The sequence below is a fragment of the Typopeltis vanoorti genome, chromosome 7, assembly GCF_054136105.1.
Source record: "Typopeltis vanoorti isolate ZY-2024b chromosome 7, IOZ_Tvanoo_1.0, whole genome shotgun sequence".
NCBI classification, from domain to species: Eukaryota; Metazoa; Arthropoda; class Arachnida; order Uropygi; family Thelyphonidae; genus Typopeltis; species Typopeltis vanoorti.
In genome coordinates this window covers 3,757,300-3,776,907 of record NC_143555.1, presented here as the reverse complement: position 1 = coordinate 3,776,907, position 19,608 = coordinate 3,757,300, and the positions used below count along the sequence as shown (strand labels likewise).

Below are 19,608 nucleotides of genomic sequence, written 5' to 3'. Positions count from 1 at the left end.
ACATCAAATTACAGTAAAAAAAATTGCAAGAATTCTGATGCATGAAAACAAATGTAAAAGATTTATAATGTAAAATGATCATATAATTTATGATCGTTGTTACATTATCAAAAGAAGCATTAGATCCGTGCCATAAACCTCAAGAAATCATAACAGAAAAAAATAACAGTAACAAGATCTGCTTCTATAGTCTGCTCTGCATTATTAGTGTATCAAGACATATATTTGTCTATGCTTTTGTCAAACTTGTTTTGTGATACACCTGAAGTATGAGGGCATCAAGCTAATTTACTTCAAGGGATTACTTAAGATCAAGAAGATGGCAGACAATTCCAAGAAGAGTGAGTACACAAATTTTGGGGAAATGGATAATTTTCTTCTCTACTAGAACATTCTGTGTGAAGGTTCTTGTAGAGAAAAAGTAGAAGAAATTTTACAGTAATCAGAAATGGTAGGTGACATAAAAAGCTGGAAATGTTGACACAAAAATGTTTTGAGAAAATTTGGAGAAAAGAGAAAATCTAATAATAATGGTAAGTACATGATGGATTTCTAATGAGGATAGAATTGTTAATTCTAACACCATGTTCTAACAATGTGCATAAATTCACATGGAGAGAACAGCAAAGAAACAGGAAGTCCCATTATGACATTGTTGATAGTAATATCTTTAGAATAGTTCAGGATACAAGAGTAAATGGGATATGAAAAAAAAAAGTAGTAATTTCATTCTGAGAATAATAAAAAAATGCATACCATAGTGCAAAGAATAATATTATTGTATATTGCACACAAGTTGTAAAAAGAATAAAAGTTCCCAGCTTTCATAGGTGAACTGTACACAGCGCTACACTAGCATTATGAAAGAAAAATAAAGTCTGAAAACAAAACCAAAACCTTAGAGATCCCATAGTAAAATTTGAAGAAAATACCAACTGCTTCAATCCAGGGAAGCAAATGGCAAAGTTCCCTGCATGGACAGAAAGGCAGAACTCCATAATGAAGCAGTCATTAAAGAAGAATTGTCAGAAGTTCCTGGCAAGTAATCCTGTTGGTTGCATTAGATTTTCAGGGGTGGGCAGGACAGGATATTTAGTGGGGTGTTGCTACAAGCCAGGGAACATGGAAGGTGAGGAGCAAGAGATGTTTAGGCAGTTGAGCTTGGCAAGTGCAAGAAGAATGATTGTTATGGGAGATTTTAACTACAATAGTATAAATTAGGAAGAGGAAACTGCATGTAGTAATAAGGGAATGTAATTTCCAAAATTCTTGAGGGACAAATGTCTTAGGCAACATGTAGTAGAAGGAACGTGAAGTTCAAGAGCTTTGGATTTCATCATAGCATCAGAAGAGCTGATTATAACTGAGATGGTACCTGTGCCCACAGTTGGAGAGGGTGACCATGTGGTTTTGACCTGGAAGATGAATAGACATGCAGGAGTATCAAAGAGAAAGGAATGTATGTGGAATTATAAGGGAGGTGATTATAATAGCCTTATATATAAACTTCGGGTGGTTCCATGGAGGGAGGAATTGGAATGGTGAGATATCATTAGCGCCTGGAAAGATTCAAGGTTTAGAAGTGTAAGAGGAGAGTATGTTTCAAATACTGAGTACTCTGTATGTCAATAAAGCAGTGGGACTGGTTGGAATTTTGCCACGGGTTTTGAGATAATGTGCTAAAGAACTGACAGCTCCGTTGACCTGGCTTTTCAATGAAAGTCTGGCCAAGGAAGGGAAAGGTATCCAGGGAATGGAAGGAGGATAAAATTATGCTATTGCATAAGGATGGCAGCAGACTGGAAGTGTCAATTTATAGACGGTTTAGTGTTTCATCAGTAGTTAAGATCTTGGAAAAATTAGTGAGGGACCATATATGGCATTGGGCAGATGAGGGAAATGTTATCAGTGAGAGTCAACATGAATTTGTTAAGGGGCACTCTTGCATTAGTAATAAGATTGCCTTTTATAATAAAGTGAAAAGAGCAGATGATGAGAGGAAGGTATATTTGATTTTTTTTTTTTTTTTGACTTTACAAAAGGCATTTGACAGGATACCACATCATAAGTTGATATTTAAGTTGCAGCACATGAGTTTAGATGTCAGGAGGTTAGTGAACTTGATTTAGGATTGGCTATCTGATAGGTATCAGAGAGTTGTGTATGGGGCAGCAATATCAAGGAGGCAGAACGATACAAGCGAGGTCCCACAGGGAACAGTCGTAGGATCTGAATTATTCAACCTTTATCATCATCATCAAATTCCTAACATGTACCCTCAAAGGGTATACAGGATATGATAGTACTATATAAAAAATTTACATCATTACTAACTCCCTATCTACAATTTACCTCCAAATCAGTCTGTTACTTGTCCAACATTATCAGATCTGATATTTCCATCCTCTAAGGCACTTTGTACCGTATCAATCCACCTATATCTTGGTCTTCCTCTGGGTCATTTTCCTGCCAACCTAAAAGAGAACACTTGTTTTGCTAATCTTTCCTCACCCATTCTGCTTAAGTGACCATACCACCTGAGATTAGCTCTGCTAACGCATTCCTGCCAGCTCTCAGAACCATAAGTTTAAACTGGTTTGAACACTGTCATGTAAACAGCTAATTTTGTGTTTCAACTAATTCCTCTCTTATTGCATATGAATTTATTCAACTGACTTCCTATCATACCAGCTTTGTTGATTCTGTTGTCTATTTCCATATTTAATTTACCATCTTAACTAAAATTGTGCCTAAGTAGCTCAACTGTTTTACTTGTTCCAAAGGTTCTCCATTCACAACGCAGTTGACATTCTCAATGATTCTGCTTATGTTCATTGTCTTTGTCTTTTTATTGCTGACCTTCATACCATATCTATTACAACAGTTGTTCAATTTAGTTAGGGAATCTTGCCAACTTGTAGTGGATTTATTTAGAAGTATGACATCATCTGCATAAAGCAAAGAGCTGACATTAACATCTCCAATTCTAATATCATGTTTAATACCACTTTCCTTCACAGGATCTTTTCTTTGACAGGATCCATATAGATAACGAATAATAGAGGGGATAATGTACATCCTGGTCTCACACCAGATTTAACATGAAACCACCTTCCAGTACTTCCTTCAATTTTAACTGCTGATTTACAACTCAAATCAAGACTAAGTATTGCTTGATATAATGCCCCACTGACACCATATAACTGTAGCGTATTGAATAGCTTCTCTCTTGGCACCTTGTCATATGCCGTTTCCAGATCGACAAAACTTAAATACAGATCTTTGTTATATTCCTATGATTTTTCAACTATTTGTCATAAAGCGAAGATCTGATTCTGACAGCCTCCATTTGGCCTGAATCCAGCTTGTTCTTCACCAAGCTTTCCTTCACAATTCTTCTCAACCGTTTCTCAAGTACACTTGTATATATTTTACCAGGAACACTCAGTAGGGAAATACCTCTGTAATTCCCACATTCAGTTTTATTCCCCTTTTTATATATGGGTACTATGAGATCTCTACTTCAATCATCTGGAATTCGTCCCTCTGTCCAGGCTTTCTGAACTATGCAGAGCAGCCACTGTAAGACTTTTATACCACCATACTTCAGCATTTCTGGTCGAATATCATCTACTCCTGCTGTTCAAACCTTTCATAGCTTTTTCTACTTCAAGTATGGATATGTATTCCTGACTGTATGCCAGTTGAGGCTTCTTTACCGTTGTGCTATCACTGCTTGTTTCATTTAGCAATTTTTCAAAGTAATCACTCCATACTTCAAGGATATCTTTTTCTCCTGTTTTCATGTCACCTTTATCATCTCTAAGTCCTTTTACAGCATTCTTTCCTCCATTTCTAAGCTTCTTCAACAACCTCCAGAATATTTTGCCAGCTTCTTGATATTTATTTTTTATGTTCTTGCCGAAGTCCTCCCATGACTTTTGTTTAGCTAGTTTTACAGTGTTTAGCTTTCTTACATTTATCTCTGTATTCCCTAAGAGCACAATTTGATTTATTTGCCAGGAACTTCTGATATGCTTTCTTCTTTTCTTTCACTGCCTATTTAACTTCCTGTGTCCACCATGGAGTTCTGATTTTTCGATCCTTGCAGACAACCTCACCACATGCTTCTCTGGCTGAATCAATTAGGATTTTCTTCAAGGCTTGCACTAAATCTCAAAGGTTTGGTTCCTGTTCTCAAACTCTTTCATATTTTCATCAATCATGTTTGTGTATTTTAGTCTACAGTTCACATCTGACAGTTGCTCAACTTTTATTCACTTTAAAACTTTCTTGCATGTTATTCAATTTGAAATTCAATATGAAATTCAATTTTATCTTGCTCAAGATTACATAGTGATCACTTCCAATTTCAAATCCTCTACACTCCGGTGTCCTGCACCAGGGAGAAAACATCACTATCAACAATAACATAGTCAATGAGACTTTTCTTATTCCTTGCCTCTTCTCTCCATGTGAATTTGTGCACATTTTTATGTTAGAACATGGTGTTAGTAATAACCAGTCCATGTCCTGAGCAGAAATCCAACAGGTATTTGCCATTATTATTAGCTTTGCTTATTTCCCCAAATTTTCCTCAAATATTATTGAATGTCTGACAATCATTTCCAACTCTGCTATTTAGATCCTGAACAAGGACCAACTTTTCCTTTTTCACTGTGTCAGTTGCATCCTCTAAAGCCGTAAAAAATTTCTACACTTCTATTTTAGTAGAACCTTCTGTGGGACCATAGGCACAAATGTCTAATTGTCCAGTTCCTCATATTTGCCCATATCACTCTACTTGAGACTGCCTGCCATTCAAGATTAGCCTCGTATTTCGTGTTGAATACTATGGCTGCTCCTTCTTTTCCTTGATTGTCATTGCCTGAATATAACATTTTGTATTTATTGCTCAGAAAGATCTCACCAGTTTTTGTCCCTTTTTTTTTTGTTTCAGTCACTTCTATTATGTCGATTTGGTACTTACCTAATTCCTCAGCTAGCTCTATTTCCTTGCCATTCAGGCTTCTTATGTTGATAGTACCGATCTTTTCTCAAAAATTTTTTCCCAAAATTGTGCCTAAGTAGCTGAAATGTTTTTCTTGTTTAAGGGGGGGGGGGTTCTGGCATTTGTTTAATTATGAATCTGGTGATGTTGGGTTGGGGTGTGTTTTCAGATTTGTTCCAGTAGATGACCTTTCGCTGTTTGCCCTGGTTCCCTGGCGAAAACAATGTAGACCTTGTTTAACCGACGACGCTCCAGCTGGCATGAAATTTTTTCATGTTGCACCATTGTTTTGTATTTTGGTTTAAGTCAATAAGAATACAATTTGGTCGGCTAAATCCCAAATTGCCAGCCCATCCTCGTCCATTCAGTATCCAGGTAGATACGATACCCTATTGAGTATCTACCTGGATACCTGGATACTTTATCAGTCTGCACAAAAAAAAAAAAAAATCATACATTTCATACGTGATACAGGACCATTTATTATTACTTTCTTTTATTAATGACACTCTTTATAGGTATGTTTTTACTTTTAACACTTATGTCTTGAATTGCTTATACAGATTTAAAAAAAAAAAAAAAAAGCAAAAAAAAAAAAAAAAAATGGGGTGCTTAAGGGTCAAAAGCTGTATAACTGAAAGCAGACCTCCACATAGCCTATAAAGGAATGCAAAGTACTGACCAGGGCATCTGACCTAATGTTCAATCCTCACCTTCTCGTGGTGCACCTTGTAGGGTATCTACCTGGATACTGAACGAACGAAGATGGGCTGGCAATTTGGGATTTAGCCGATCAAATTGTATTCTTATTGGCTTAAACCAATATAGAAAATGACGGTACAACATGACAAAATTTGATGCCGGCTGGGGCGTTGCCCGGTTAAACAAGGCCCCTGTTGTTTTCGTCAGGGAACCAGGGTGAACAGCGAAAGTCAGCTACTGGAACAAATCCTAAAACACACCCCAACTCAACATCCCAAGAGTTAATGATCGGTACTATCAACATAAGAAGCCTGAATGGCAAAGAAATGGATAAGTACCGATCGACATAACAGTGGTGACTGAAACAAAAAAGACAAAAACTGGTGAGATCTTTCTGAGCAATAAATACAAAATGTTATATTCAGGCAATGACAATCAAGGAAAAGAAGATGCAGCCATAGTATTCAACACAAAATACGAGGCTAATCTTCTTGAATGGCAGGCATTCTCAAGTAGAGTGATGTGGGCAAATATCAGAATTGGGAATTGGACATTGAGACTTATTTGTGCCCATAGTCCCACAGAAGGTTCTACTAAGGTAGAAGTGGAAGAATTTTTTGATGCTTTAGAAAAAGCAACTGACACAACGAAAAAGGAAAAGTTGGTCCTGTTGGGGATCTAAATAGCAGAGCAGAAAATGATTGTCAGACATACAGAAATATTTTGGGAAAATTTGGAGAAAAGAGCAAACTAATAATAATGGCAAATACCTGTTGGATTTCTGCTCAGGAGATGGGCTGGTTATTACTAACACCATGTTCCAACATAAAAATGTGCACAAATTCACATAGAGAGAAGAGGCAAGGAATAAGAAAAGTCTCATTGACTATGCTATTGTTGATATTGATGTTTTCTCCCTGGTGCTGGACACCAGAGTGTACAGAGGATTTGAAATTGGAAGTGATCACTATTTAGTATTGGGCAGGATAAAGTTGAATTTCATATTGAAAAGAATAACATGTAAGAAAGTTTCAAAGCGAATAAAAGTTGAGCAGCTCTCAGATGTGAACTGTAGATTAAATTACACAAAGATTATTGAAGAAAAAATGAAAGTTTGAGTTGAGAACAGGAACTAAAACTTGGAGATTTAGTGACAAGCCTTGAAGAAAACCCTGATTGATTCAGCCAGAGAGGCATGTGGTGAGGTTGTCTGCAAGGATAGAAAAATCAGAACCCCATGGTCTACACAGGAAGTTAAGGAGGCAGTGAAGGAAAAGAAGAAAGCATATCAAAAGTTCCTGGCAAAATAAGTCAATTTTTGTTCTTAGAGAATACAGAGACAAATGTAAGAAAGCGAAACACTATGTAAAACTAGCTAAACAAAAGTCATGGGAGGACTTTGGCAAGAACATAGAAAATAAATATCAAGAAGGTGGTAAGATATTCTGGAGGTTGTTGAAGAAGCTTGAAATGGAGGAAAGAGTGCTGTAAAAGGAGTTAGAGATGATAAAGGAAAAAGATATCCTTTAAGTATGGAGTAATTACTTCGAAAAATTGCTAAATAAAATAACCAGTGAGAGCAAAGCAGTAAAAAAACACTCAATAGGCATTGTTCAAGAATACATATCCATACTTGAAGTAGAAAAAGCCATCAAAGGCTTGAAATGTGGAAAGGCAGCAGGAGTAGATGATATTCGACCAGAAATGCTGAAGTATGGTGGTATATAAAAGTCTTACAGTGGCTGCACTGCATAGTTCAGAAAGCCTGGACAGAGGGACAAATTCCTGATGATTAAAATAGAGATCTCATAGTACCCATATATAAAAAGGGAAATAAAACTGAATGTGAGAATTACAGAGGTATTTCCTTACTGAGTGTTCCTGGCAAGATCTATCTTCTACTCAACCGTTGTTGAACTGTTGAGAAGAAGATAGATCTTCTCAATCGTTTCTCAAGCATACTTGAGAAACGGTTGAGAAGAATTGTGGAAGAAAAGCTTCGTGAAGAACAAGGTGGATTCAGGCCAAATAGAGGCTGTCAGGATCAGATCTTCACTTTATGACAAATAGTTGAGAAAGCATGGGAATATAACAAAGATATGTACTTAAGTTTTGTCGATCTGAAAAAGGCATATGACAAGGTGCCAAGAGAGAAGCTATTCAATACGCTACAGTTATATGGTGTCAATGTGGCATTATATCAAGCAATACTTAGTCTTTATTTGAGTTGTATGTCAACAGTTAGAATTGAAGGAAGTACAGGAAGATGGATGGTTTAATGTTAAAACTGGTGTGAGACAAGGATGTACATTATCCCCTCTGTTATTCATTATCTACATGGATCACATTATGAAGAAAAGTGGTATTAAACATGATATCAGAATTGGAGATGTTAATGTCATCTCTTTGCTTTATGTGGATGATGTTATACTTCTAAATAAATCTGCTACAAGTTTGCAAGATTCCCTGACTAAACTGAATAACTGTTGTAATAGATATGGTATGAAGGTCAGCATTAAAAAGAAAAAGACAATGAAAATAGGTAGAATTGTTGAAAATGTCAACTGTGTTGTGAACGGGGAACTTGTGGAACAAGTAAAACATTTCAGCTACTTAGGCACGATTTTTACTGAAGATGGTAAATTAAATATGGAAATAGACAACAGAATCAACAAAGCTGATATGGTAGGCAGTCAACTGAATAAATTCATATGGAATAAGAGAGAAATTAGTCAGAACACTAAATTAACTGTATACAAGACAGTGTTCAAACCAGTTTTAACTTGTGGATCTGAGAGCTGGGTCAGAAGTAAAACACTTGACCAAAGACTAGAGACCGCAGATATGAGAGTCCTGAGAAAGATTAGAGGGATGAACAGATGGCATCAATGGTAATATCATATTAAAAACGAGGATATTAGAAAAGAACTTGGCACTGTCAGCATCTAGGAATGAATTAGCAGAGCTAATCTCAGGTGGTATGGTCACTTAAACAGAATGAGAGAGGAAAGATTAGCAAAACAAGTGTTCTCTGCGGGTTTGGCAGGAAAACGACTCATAGGAAGACCAAGATATAGGTGGATGGATACGGTACAAAGTGCCTTAGACGATAGAAATATAAGATCTGATAATGTTGGAGTCTTGACGAGTAGCAGACTGATTTGGAGGAAAATTGTAGATAGGAAGTTAGTAATGATGTAAATTTTTAATGTAGTACTATTCTGTATACCCCCTTGACGGTACATGTCAGGAATTTGATGATGATGAAAAAGCAATTCTTCTCTGCCATTATAAACAAATATTGAAACAATTGGTATCATAAAATTAAATAAAATAACATCATTAGATCTACACATACAAATACATTAATGCATTTCTGAATGGTTTTGAAATACTGTTAAATGGACATGGCCAGTGATGATATATTGATATGTTAGCAACTCAGAAAACAAATTGAAATGATGGCTTTATCAACTTTCCAAGTCTTATAAATTATATATTTAGTTTAATCCTTTATCCAAGTGTAAGGAAACAAAGTATGCATCTGAAGTATGTTCAGGACTTGGGCAACTCATGGCAAAGGTGGACTAAGTTCTCATCACTTTCCTTAGTATCCCATAATGCAAAGCACATCTCCTTGCAGACATGTATAATGCTATGCAATATGGAAAGGGTCACTACCCTGACCGGTTTCCCTGTTTACGTGCAGGGTATCTCTCCAAAAAACTCGCGAGATCCCCCAGATCACCCAACAACGAGCAACCAGCAGGATCAAAAACTCAGCGTTGTTCTCCTGAGTAACAGGCTCACCCTGTCACCAAGAACTCTCAGAGTTGGCTCTACCCTGTGACAGGCTCATCCCACCACCGAGTAGAAATGCTCCTATTTCATCTGAGGGGGGGGGTAATAGCAAGAGCTGTGCCTCAGTTGACTTCATGGGCTACAGCATTGCATTCATTAACGCCCCCCCCCCAAAGGACCTGGGTAACAGCAACAGACAAGCCTCAGTTAAAACTTCATGTGCAACAGCATTGCCAATTATCACCCAAGCTTCCAACTAATTTCAATATTTATTGAAATTAGTTGGAAGCTTGGGAAATTACTTGGTATCACCTTTGGGAGCCAGATCCAAAGGTGATACCAAGGTTGAAGCAATGCAGAACTCATATTTCCATATGCAGTTGCCAAAACGTGTTACACATTATTAAATTACTCTGGATTAGAAAAAGATGTTGGAAGTTTTTTCCACTTGGTTAGACTATAAATTATATATTTAGTTCAATTCTTTATCGAAGTGTAAGCAAACAAAGTTTGCACCTGAAGTATCTTCAGGACTGGGGCAACTCGTGGCAAAGGCAGACTAAGTTCTCATCACTTTCCTTAGTATCCCATAATGCAAAGCACATCTCCTTGTGGACATGTATAATGCTATGCATTATGAGAAGGGTCACTACCCAGACCGGTTTCAACCTTTATTGAGGTATCTTCAGTGGGAGCCAGACCCAGAGGTGATACCAAGGTTGAAGCAATGCAGAACTCATATTTCCATATGCCAGTTGCCAAAAGGTGTCATACCTTATTATTAAATTACTCTGGATTAGAGAAAGATGTTGGAAGTTTTTTCCTACTTGGTTAGACTGTAATCCAGAGTAATTTAATAATAAGGTGTGAAACCTTTTGGCAACTGGCATATGGAAATAGGAGTTCCGCATTGCTTCAACCTTGGTATCACCTTTGGGTCTAGCTCTCATTGAAGAGAACTTAATAAAGGTCGAAACCGGTCTGGATAGTGACCCTTCCCATAATGCATAGCATTATACATGTCCACAAGGAGATGTGCTTTGCATTTTTGGAAACTAAGGAAAGTGATGAGAACTTAGTCTGCCTTTGTCACGAGTTGCCCCAGTCCTGAAGATACTGCAAGTGCAAACTTTGTTTGCTTACACCTGGATAAATGATTGAACTAAATATATAATTTATAGTCTAACCAAGTGGGGAAAAAACTTCCAACTTCCAAGTCTTAATATCCACTATGGCTATTCACTGCTTAATATGACCAAATGTTCTCTAAAGATAAAATTATGCATGTGTATTCTATTCTTTCAATGGTTGTATTTCCATTACAAAGAAAAAATTTAGGCATTTTTTATGCTGCAAGTAAAAAATAAATAATGAATTTGAAAGAATAAATCTCCTGAATGCAGATGTATGCAGGTGACTGATGCAGAAGTGATTGTTCAACTAATGCGCAGCCATTTTGCTAAAAGCTATGAACCTTGGATATGCAACATTGACAACAACACTGCTACCTCTTCACCATAAGAGGAAACTCATGTGGATGAGAAGGAAGTCCTAGAGCTGTTGCAAAAACTGAATAAGAATTCTGCAATAGCAACTGATGGGATATCAGCATGGATGCTAAAAGAGTGTTCATCTGAACTGGCTATTCCCTTTACAGGCTATATAATTTGAGTCTCAGAACAGGGAAGATTCTACAGGAGTGGAAGGAATTTATGGTAATCCCATGGGCTCAAGGGTGGTACAAAGCCCAATGTATCCAACAATCAACCAATTAGTATCTCAGGAATGGTGGTGAAGATTTTGGAAAAGCTGGTTAGGGCTTGCATTCAGAAATGGGTTGACAGAGATTCTCTACTTTGCAATAAGAGAATGTGTTTACTCAGAGAAGGTCATGTCTTAGTAAACGCATTCTCTTATTGCAAAGTAGAGAATCTCTGTCAACCCATTTCTGAATGAATTTAGACAAGGGGAATGGGTACACCATGATATTTTTGGATTTTGCTAAGGCTTTTGAATGAATACAGCATGGAAGACTGTTGCATAAATTGGAGAATATGGGATTGGATTATTAACTATGTAAGAGGATGGTTGACTGATAGATATCAAAAAGTCATATGGAGTATGTGCATCTGCAAGATTCAAGGTAACCAGTGGTGTGCCTCTAAGATCAGTCCTAGGTCCACTGTTATTCAATCTATACATTAATAACATTATGAAGGATTTGACATGAGATATACAGCTATTTGCTGATGATGCAAAGATAGGTAAGGTAATCAGGAGTGCTGCTGATGTGTAATATTTGCAGAATGATTTGAATAGGCTGGAATTGTGAGCATGTGGAAATGGCTGTCATTTCAATATTAATAAATGTAACAGTCATGCACTCTGGTGTGATTATATATCCAATGTCATATTATATTGCTGGGATTATGCTAGAAGAAACTGATGACGCTAGGGATCTTGAAGTTTTAGTGGACAGGAAGTGCAAGTTCAAGGGTCATATAGCAAAAATTGTAAATACAACTAAGAGAATAATTGCAATGCTGAAACAAACCTTCACATGTAAAGATATGGAAGTCATTTTGCCTCTTTACAAGGCCATAAGACCTTGCTTGAACTATTACATGCAGTCTGATCTCCTGGTTTTTTGTGGTGATTCTGATACAGTGGAGAGGAATAATCAGTATTCCACAATCAGGACTGTGGAATACTGATTATGAAGAGATTGAGAATTTGTATTCTCAGACACTTAAACAGGAGAAAGAGAGGTGGTACGATTGAGAATTACAAACTTCTGAAAGGGGTTATACAGAATTTTCAGTAGATGGAATTTTTCATAATATGGAGGTGGGAAAAGGATGTCAGGACATCCATGGAAGTTGAGAATGAATGTTGTCAAGAAGGATTCAGGACTGGATTTTTCTCTCATAGAGTAGTGAGTGATTGGAATGGACTGTCACTGGATGTTGCGAGTGAAAATAGAATGAATGAGTTCAAGAATAGGTATGACAGCTGGTGCAAATAGTATGGCCTCCCTCAATGAGCTCTCGACTCCCTGGAGGTCTCTCTTAATAATAATTTTTAATGACCAGCATTCTCCAATAGATGTGATTTGTAAACAAACACCTATTTATGACATAAAACATGAAGCAGAATGGCCATTATGTAAAGAAAACTGAGATTAAACCAAAATTCTTCTGATTTGTTTTTTATCTGTCAACAAAAAATTCTCACTCATCATGGACAGGCAGATGAGTGCATTTTACATGCCCTGCATACCAGGGATTCTGAGATAAAAGCTGTTAAGACCAGGATACATCGCTTAAAGGATAATTCACAATAGTTTGGAGAAGAACATTACTTTTGCAAATACTGATTGTACTGGAGTAGTCTGGGTGTTTATTTATAATAAGCTAGCAATTTCAGATAACTGTCTGCTCATTTTGAAATACGCATACTGGCCACTGAATTAGAAACCTTTATGCAGATATACGTAAATGTCACTTAAGCAGCATATATGCAAAATACTTGCTCATGTGCATCACACGTTCCAGGCAACTATTTAAGAATGCTGGTAGTCAGTAATTGTCAATGGTATAGATCACAATGGGAAAAACAAATTATCTTTTGGAGTTTAATAAAAAGGCTTATTGTGGGCGCATGTTTGGCTGGAGCCACAATTTTGAAAAACATCAGAGCTGATTAGTTTCTAAATAGGTGAGATATCCTGGATGTTTAATCAGTGGAAAACCCACATTGCTTCTCTAAGAGGTGAAACTCTGGTTTTAAGACAGTCTGTCAGGAACGAGATTGCTGTCATCTGAGAATGCTTGTACAGACAAACAGAACTTGTGTGCAGCAATTGACTAAAGCATTTAATGAGGGCTGTTCTTGATCCATATCTCACTAAACTAAGTGCAGAAAATGGAAGAGGATCAGTATTGGCAGTCGCATGCCTATATGAAAACCACTAATTTCTGTGAAGAACTGGAAAGTTCATCTACAGTGGTGTCAGGAACACCATCACTGAACAGACGAAAACTGGAAAAAAGTAATGGTCTGACTTTGTTCTGTTCTGATTGTAGGCAGAGAATTTGGCAGGAGTCCCATGACGCAATGAAACCAGCTTGCCTTGTAAACACAACTGAAGGTTCTGGAGGTAGTGTCATGGTGTAGGGCATGTTATGTTGGTAACAAACAGGTCCCCTGATATTGCTGGATATTCAGATGTCCTCCAAGAAATATCTGAACATCGATCAAGTCCATCCAGCAGGTGACAGTTGTTTCATGGGCAACAATGCTACTGTCCATTGCATAAGAAATGTTCGGCAATGGTTGACTTCCACCTTCTTCCTCGGCTACTACAAAGTTCGGATATCTGAACCCATCTGAAAATGTACAGGACATGTTAAAAAAGTGATCTCGGAGCAAAGTCCTCTTATGTCAATTCTGAGCCAATTAAAAAACTAAACTGGTTAACGACTGGTATGTTGTAGATGCAATCTAACAGCTTGTAGAATCTATGCCAAACCGCACATCTCCTGTAATTCAGGCTAAAGAAGGTCCAATATAATTTTAAATAAAAGTTTCTAATTCAGTGGCTGGTATATGTATGTTGATTCCACAGCTCCAAAATGAAAGTGATGAGTGAGAATATGGATACAAAATTCCAGATGCACAGTTTTCAGGACTAGTAACAAGAAGAGACCACAATTAAGCAAATTCATCAGGCATGTATTATTTGGCCATTCTGAATTGAAGAAAATGAGTCATTGAGCTTCTTTATTTAGGACGATATTCAATTTTCAATGTTTCTGAAGTGTGTTAGTATTTATAATAATACTAACTTTATTGTAATACTGAAGTAACCCTTGTTATATCAATTGATTATTTAAGAAGTTATTTTAACTTCAGTTATTAACTGGTAATCCTATAGAAACCCCAAGATTTGATTACTTTTTTTTTTTTTCAAAAAAGCACCTTAATCAAATAATGGACTTTCCTGACTGTTTTTTTTTTTTAATATTTTTTATTTTATTTTTATTTTTTAATATTTGCCATCAACTTAAGTTGGAATGTGATGGTAAAATTAAATATATTTTCTGAAATTTCAATTTTTAACCCAGAAAACTAATAAATATTATTGCTGTGGAAAAACTACACCTACAAATAATGGAAGAAAAGCATCCATATACAAGGTCATTACAAACTTATTGTCTTTAAACAACTACACAGGATAATTTTCCTGAATAGTAACAGTGAACCATCACAAATTCTGAAATAATGGTCTGCTCTAATTCTTGTTATACTTTTATCAGAAGTGACTTTTACTCTAATACTAATTATTTAGTATTTTGTTAGTAATGAGTTAAACATGCAGAGGTTCATTAGTTAATCACCTAAAAACCTTATTTTAACCACTTTTTACAAGTTTAAAGTTTACAAGTTTTATAATTATAAAGGATTTGCAAACAATACCATCTTTTAATGTTTGTTAAATTTTATATTTAGATAATAAAAATCTGACCTGTTAGCTATGTCATACAAGTACTTTTTCATTTCCTAAAAAAAAAAGTTGTCATGAAAAAGTTGAAGAATACTTATATTATTTTAATTAAAATGAATACATATTATGAAACTTATACTATAAATTCAGATATTTTGAAATACACATTATGGTAATCTTAAAGTTTCATGAACTTCTGTTATGCTCATGCTAAAAATGGAATGAAAGAAGAAACATGCTTACTTAGATTGTATTACAATATCTTTAGGATGTAATTTTAATGAAATAAATATCAATAAAACCAATTTTAAATAATACTGCAGGATGACCAAGAGAAAAATCATCCAGGTAACTGGAATTTAATGGATGGCAGATAAATGTTCTAACACAGCAAGAACAAAGTAAAATTATGGATGTCAAATCAATATTCACAGTTTGTGAATATCATCAGGTGGCAGTGAAGGTGCTCTATAGTCTCAAAACATGAGGATGGTAGAGTTTGGATTCTACACCAGGGCTCCTGCTTGGTTGGCCAGAAGATCTGCAAAAAATCTTCCAAGTTTTTTTTTTTTTTTTTTAATAATAGATCCACATTAAATTCTACATACTGTGCAACCTTATACACATAGATAAAGAGGCATATCAGTGCCACATATAGGTAGTATTTTTTTTTAAAATTAATATTTGACCTCTGTGGAGTTAAAGAGCTCGTCATCGGAAGTCAATTCTCTCTAATGCAAAAGGATCATCGAACTGCCTTAAACCTATTCACTTTCTGTACTCTCACTTTCAGACATTGCATTCCACCTGCCAATCACTCTGCATGTAAAGAACCTGCTTCTCACTCCCCTGCTCACACTCTCTTTATACAGCTTCCAGGAATGACCTCTTGTTCTACCCTCGTCTCACTTGACTATGAAAAATCTCCTCCACATTAATCTGGTAACAACTCTCACCAACTTATGTCTTAATCATATCCCCTCCACTTCTATCCACAAGTCTCTATGAATAGAAGTGAAGGGGGGATATGATTAAGAAAAAAAAAAAAATGTAAATTGAATGAACAGACATCAAATTCCGTACTTATCTAAATTTAGCAAATATAATCGCCATAAAGTAAATTGTTATGGTTAACGTAGTGCCATTATCTAAAAATTTTGTGAGAATTTGTATATAAGCTTTATGGCTGCATACCGTGATACACAGTATCTTCAACAGCTGTCCAATTTTAGTTATCATTATGTTTTTCTTAAATGCTTTATTATTAATAGTATTACGCGACACCGCAAGGACTCATCGCCGGAGGGGGCCCTCTACTTTCCTTTGCTAAATTGCCGGCAAAGGTTGGTCGATTAGTAGAGCCTCTGCTACTAATGGCTCAGTAAGTTAAGTAATTTGAGCGCGGTTAGTAGTTGGAAGGGCACAATCGTTCGATGCTGTTGGCACACTCTCTCTTTCTCGATGAGTCTCTGGACTCCCTGGAGGTGTCAAATAATAATAATAATACATCTCATCCTCTCCACTAGTAATTAATTCTCCTACTACTTTAGTTAGGAATGGAAAAGGGATATCCTACCAGTAATACCTCTGGATCCCCCCACCCCCCGCCACACACACACTGTTCTGACTGAAATAAACGATGACAGAAGATACGATAAATTACATTAATATATGACGAATCGTTTCATTATTTTTTATGCATTTTTCGTTTGAAATAACCAGCATTCGGAATGCATCCTATTTAAAAAAAACCAAGTCTGAAATTTTGTGTTTAACAATCCAAAGAATTCGCAACTTATTAAAGTCTCTCTGAAGACTCATTTTCAGTTTCTTACCGTAGCCATCTGTTTCTAACGTAACAACTAGTCGGCCTATTCAAACTCAATAATTTACATCAAACAGGAATTTACTAAATCAAACTTAATTACGGACTAAAACAGAAAAAAAATCCTCTGTCAAAATCTAAATACACTATCCCTTGAAGCACATGATAATCGAAATATGTGTGCCCTCTAGAGGCAGAGAGGGTTGCAACACAAATGATTAAAACAGGATTTTACAAAGCACTAATGTACTCTGTAAGTTTTGCATCTATGCAACATTTTGCGACGATTTAGCGAGACTATTAGAGCTCAAAAGGGTAAAGTGAAAAAGTTGATTGTTTTGGGTAGAACGAATGATTTGAAAGGAGAAAAGTATAGTATGAGGGAGATGAAAGAGTTATTTATTTATTTATTCTTATGGCAAAAGGAATACAGAACAGCTACAGATCAATGTCCAGTCTGGAAAGCCAGTCCAAGACCTCATCCGTCACCCTGTGGATTTCCTGTAGGCCAGTACCGTGAAATTGGTGCCTTGGGAAGTCGTTCACAATATGATTAATCGTCTGGGCCACGGGGAAACAATCACAATATGGGTGGTCAAATAGCCTCCATTTATGTAGTAGGTAGCCACATCTGCCCTGGTTAGTTCTGATCCTGTTGACTGATGACCAAATCTTCCTAGCAAGATTTGGTCATCAATAATAGGATCTTCTACCAAGAAGCCGTTTGTTGGAAGATTGTTGGACCAGTATTCTTTCCACATGTCAGGTGTTGATGGCAGGGCAGCTGAAGAGAGTTTGTCCATGGACCAGAAAGGCTTTCTACACCTCAGGTACATTACTGGTGCATCAGACAAAAGAATCCCCAGAAATAAATCACAGGTAATATGATACTAATGTCTCAAACAAGGCATCCAAAGGTACCAAGCCTCCTGGACCTTCCAGCAACAATGATGAAAAGAGTTACTGAAAGTAGCAAACGAAAAGAGTGAAAGAGTTAAGATAGTGAGTCTGCTGCCACGGTATAATAGATGTGAGCTGAGAAGGAGGGCCATAATAGCGAATGAGTCGATGCATAGCTTATGCAGGAAGAATGATGTGGAATTTGTGGCATTGAGTGAATATGACGGACAAAAGGACTTACACTTGGTTTGTATTCTAAATGGATTTGGTGTTCAGAATCTGGAAAAAAGTGTTGTTAAATGAAATGGAAGTGGATGTGTAGAATCAGGAAAAAAAATCAAGGGGGATGATATGGAGCGGGTACACTGATACCAATGAGGCAGATGAGTGTAAGAATGTGCATAAAATGCCTAATTTGGTACCAGAACTGGTAACAGACCAGAATCTGATAGTTAGCATAAAGAGTCAGGACAGCCGAGGACCTAAGGAGATTTTATACTTTATGTACACTAATGCCAGGAGCATTCGGAATAAAGGAGGGGGGATTTCTGGCATTGGTTAGTTCATCCTGGCCAAAGGTTGTTGGCATTAGTGAGACGTGGCTGACAGACGATATAGTTATTAGAGGAATAGAATGTAAACGGTATAGTGTGTTCAGAGAGAACAGAGAGAAAATAATGGGGGATAAGTATTATTGACGATAACTGGTGAACTGCAACAACCAAAGAGAGAGTAGCAGCTGAACTGAATGCCAGAGAAAACAGCGTATTTCAAGCCTGGTGTGAGCTAGTGGCCAACAGAACTAAATATACAGTTGGATGCTTCTATAAACCAGGGAATGTAAAGCATGATGGGGATAATATGCATCTGCAGTTGCTCAATGGATGGAGGACAGGTAATTATTATGATGGATTTCAACTATGGGAACCTAGATTAGAAAGAGGAGATGACAAATTAGTAGAATAAGTGGAATTTATGTAGTTACCAAGAATAATTATCTGAGGCAGCATGTGATGGAATGTACTAAAGGTTTGGGAGTGCTAGATCTAATAACTGCATCAGGAAATTAGTCTATAACCAATTAACCAATAAGACCACATTGCCACAAGTTGGTGAGAGTGATCATATGGTCTTGACCTGGGCAGTGGCTAAAAGTGAGTAAATTTTTCCGTTAAGAAGGGAAAATGTGGAATTACAAGGCTGGTAAATTTGACAAGTCTAGTTGCTTGGTTCAGTGCCATGGCACGTAGAACTCCAAGGCTGAAAAAAGTTGATAGTTCATGCAAAGTGGTCAGGGAGTGTTTGAGGGAAGTAACAGATATCATATCTATTGTCAGAAGAATAAATCAAGTGAGAGTTAATGGATGAATCATATCATTAATCTGGAGCAAATGCAATTACCACGCCTCTAAAATTCGATTAGTGCACCTATATACATCTTACGAGGGTGGCCTGAAAAGTTCTCGGCTTAACATTGAAAAAAAAAATTAATTTCTAATTTCTAATTTTTTTCCAACATAATCTCCCTTAAGACGAATACATTTATTCCGGCGATGCTCCTGCGCCATTATCCCGTCCCTGTAGTAGTTCTCAGTACGATCAGCAAAATACCCCTCTGCAGCTTTCTGTAATCAAGAGGTGACTCTTGATTCGAAGAAACACGCTGACCAGCGAGGAAGACGTTTGGTTTTGGGAAGAGATAGAAGTCAGACGATGCCAAATCTGGGAATAGGGTGGATGTTCCAACAAATCATAGTGCAGATCCCATAATTTTTCAATTGCCAAAACACCTTTGTGGGCAGGTGCATTTTCCTGGTGAAAGATGATTTTTTTCTTCTGCAAACTGGGTCATTTCTAATGAAT

The 19,608-nt window shown here is 36.7% G+C and overlaps 1 protein-coding gene across 1 annotated transcript in view; it reads right to left on the bottom strand.

Annotated features, from left to right (window-relative positions):
- Positions 1-17,011, bottom strand: part of Lamtor3 (Late endosomal/lysosomal adaptor, MAPK and MTOR activator 3) — an 82,632-nt gene extending 65,621 nt beyond the window's left edge. Inside the window, exons 1-2 of the mRNA XM_090395628.1 lie at positions 16,856-17,011; positions 15,042-15,076 (exon numbers count right to left, since the gene is read on the bottom strand). Coding sequence (XP_090251754.1) covers positions 15,042-15,076; positions 16,856-16,864 — 44 coding nt within the window. The 5' untranslated portion in view covers positions 16,865-17,011. The remainder of the gene's footprint in view (positions 1-15,041; positions 15,077-16,855) is intronic.
- Between the last annotated feature and the right edge of the window lie 2,597 nt (positions 17,012-19,608).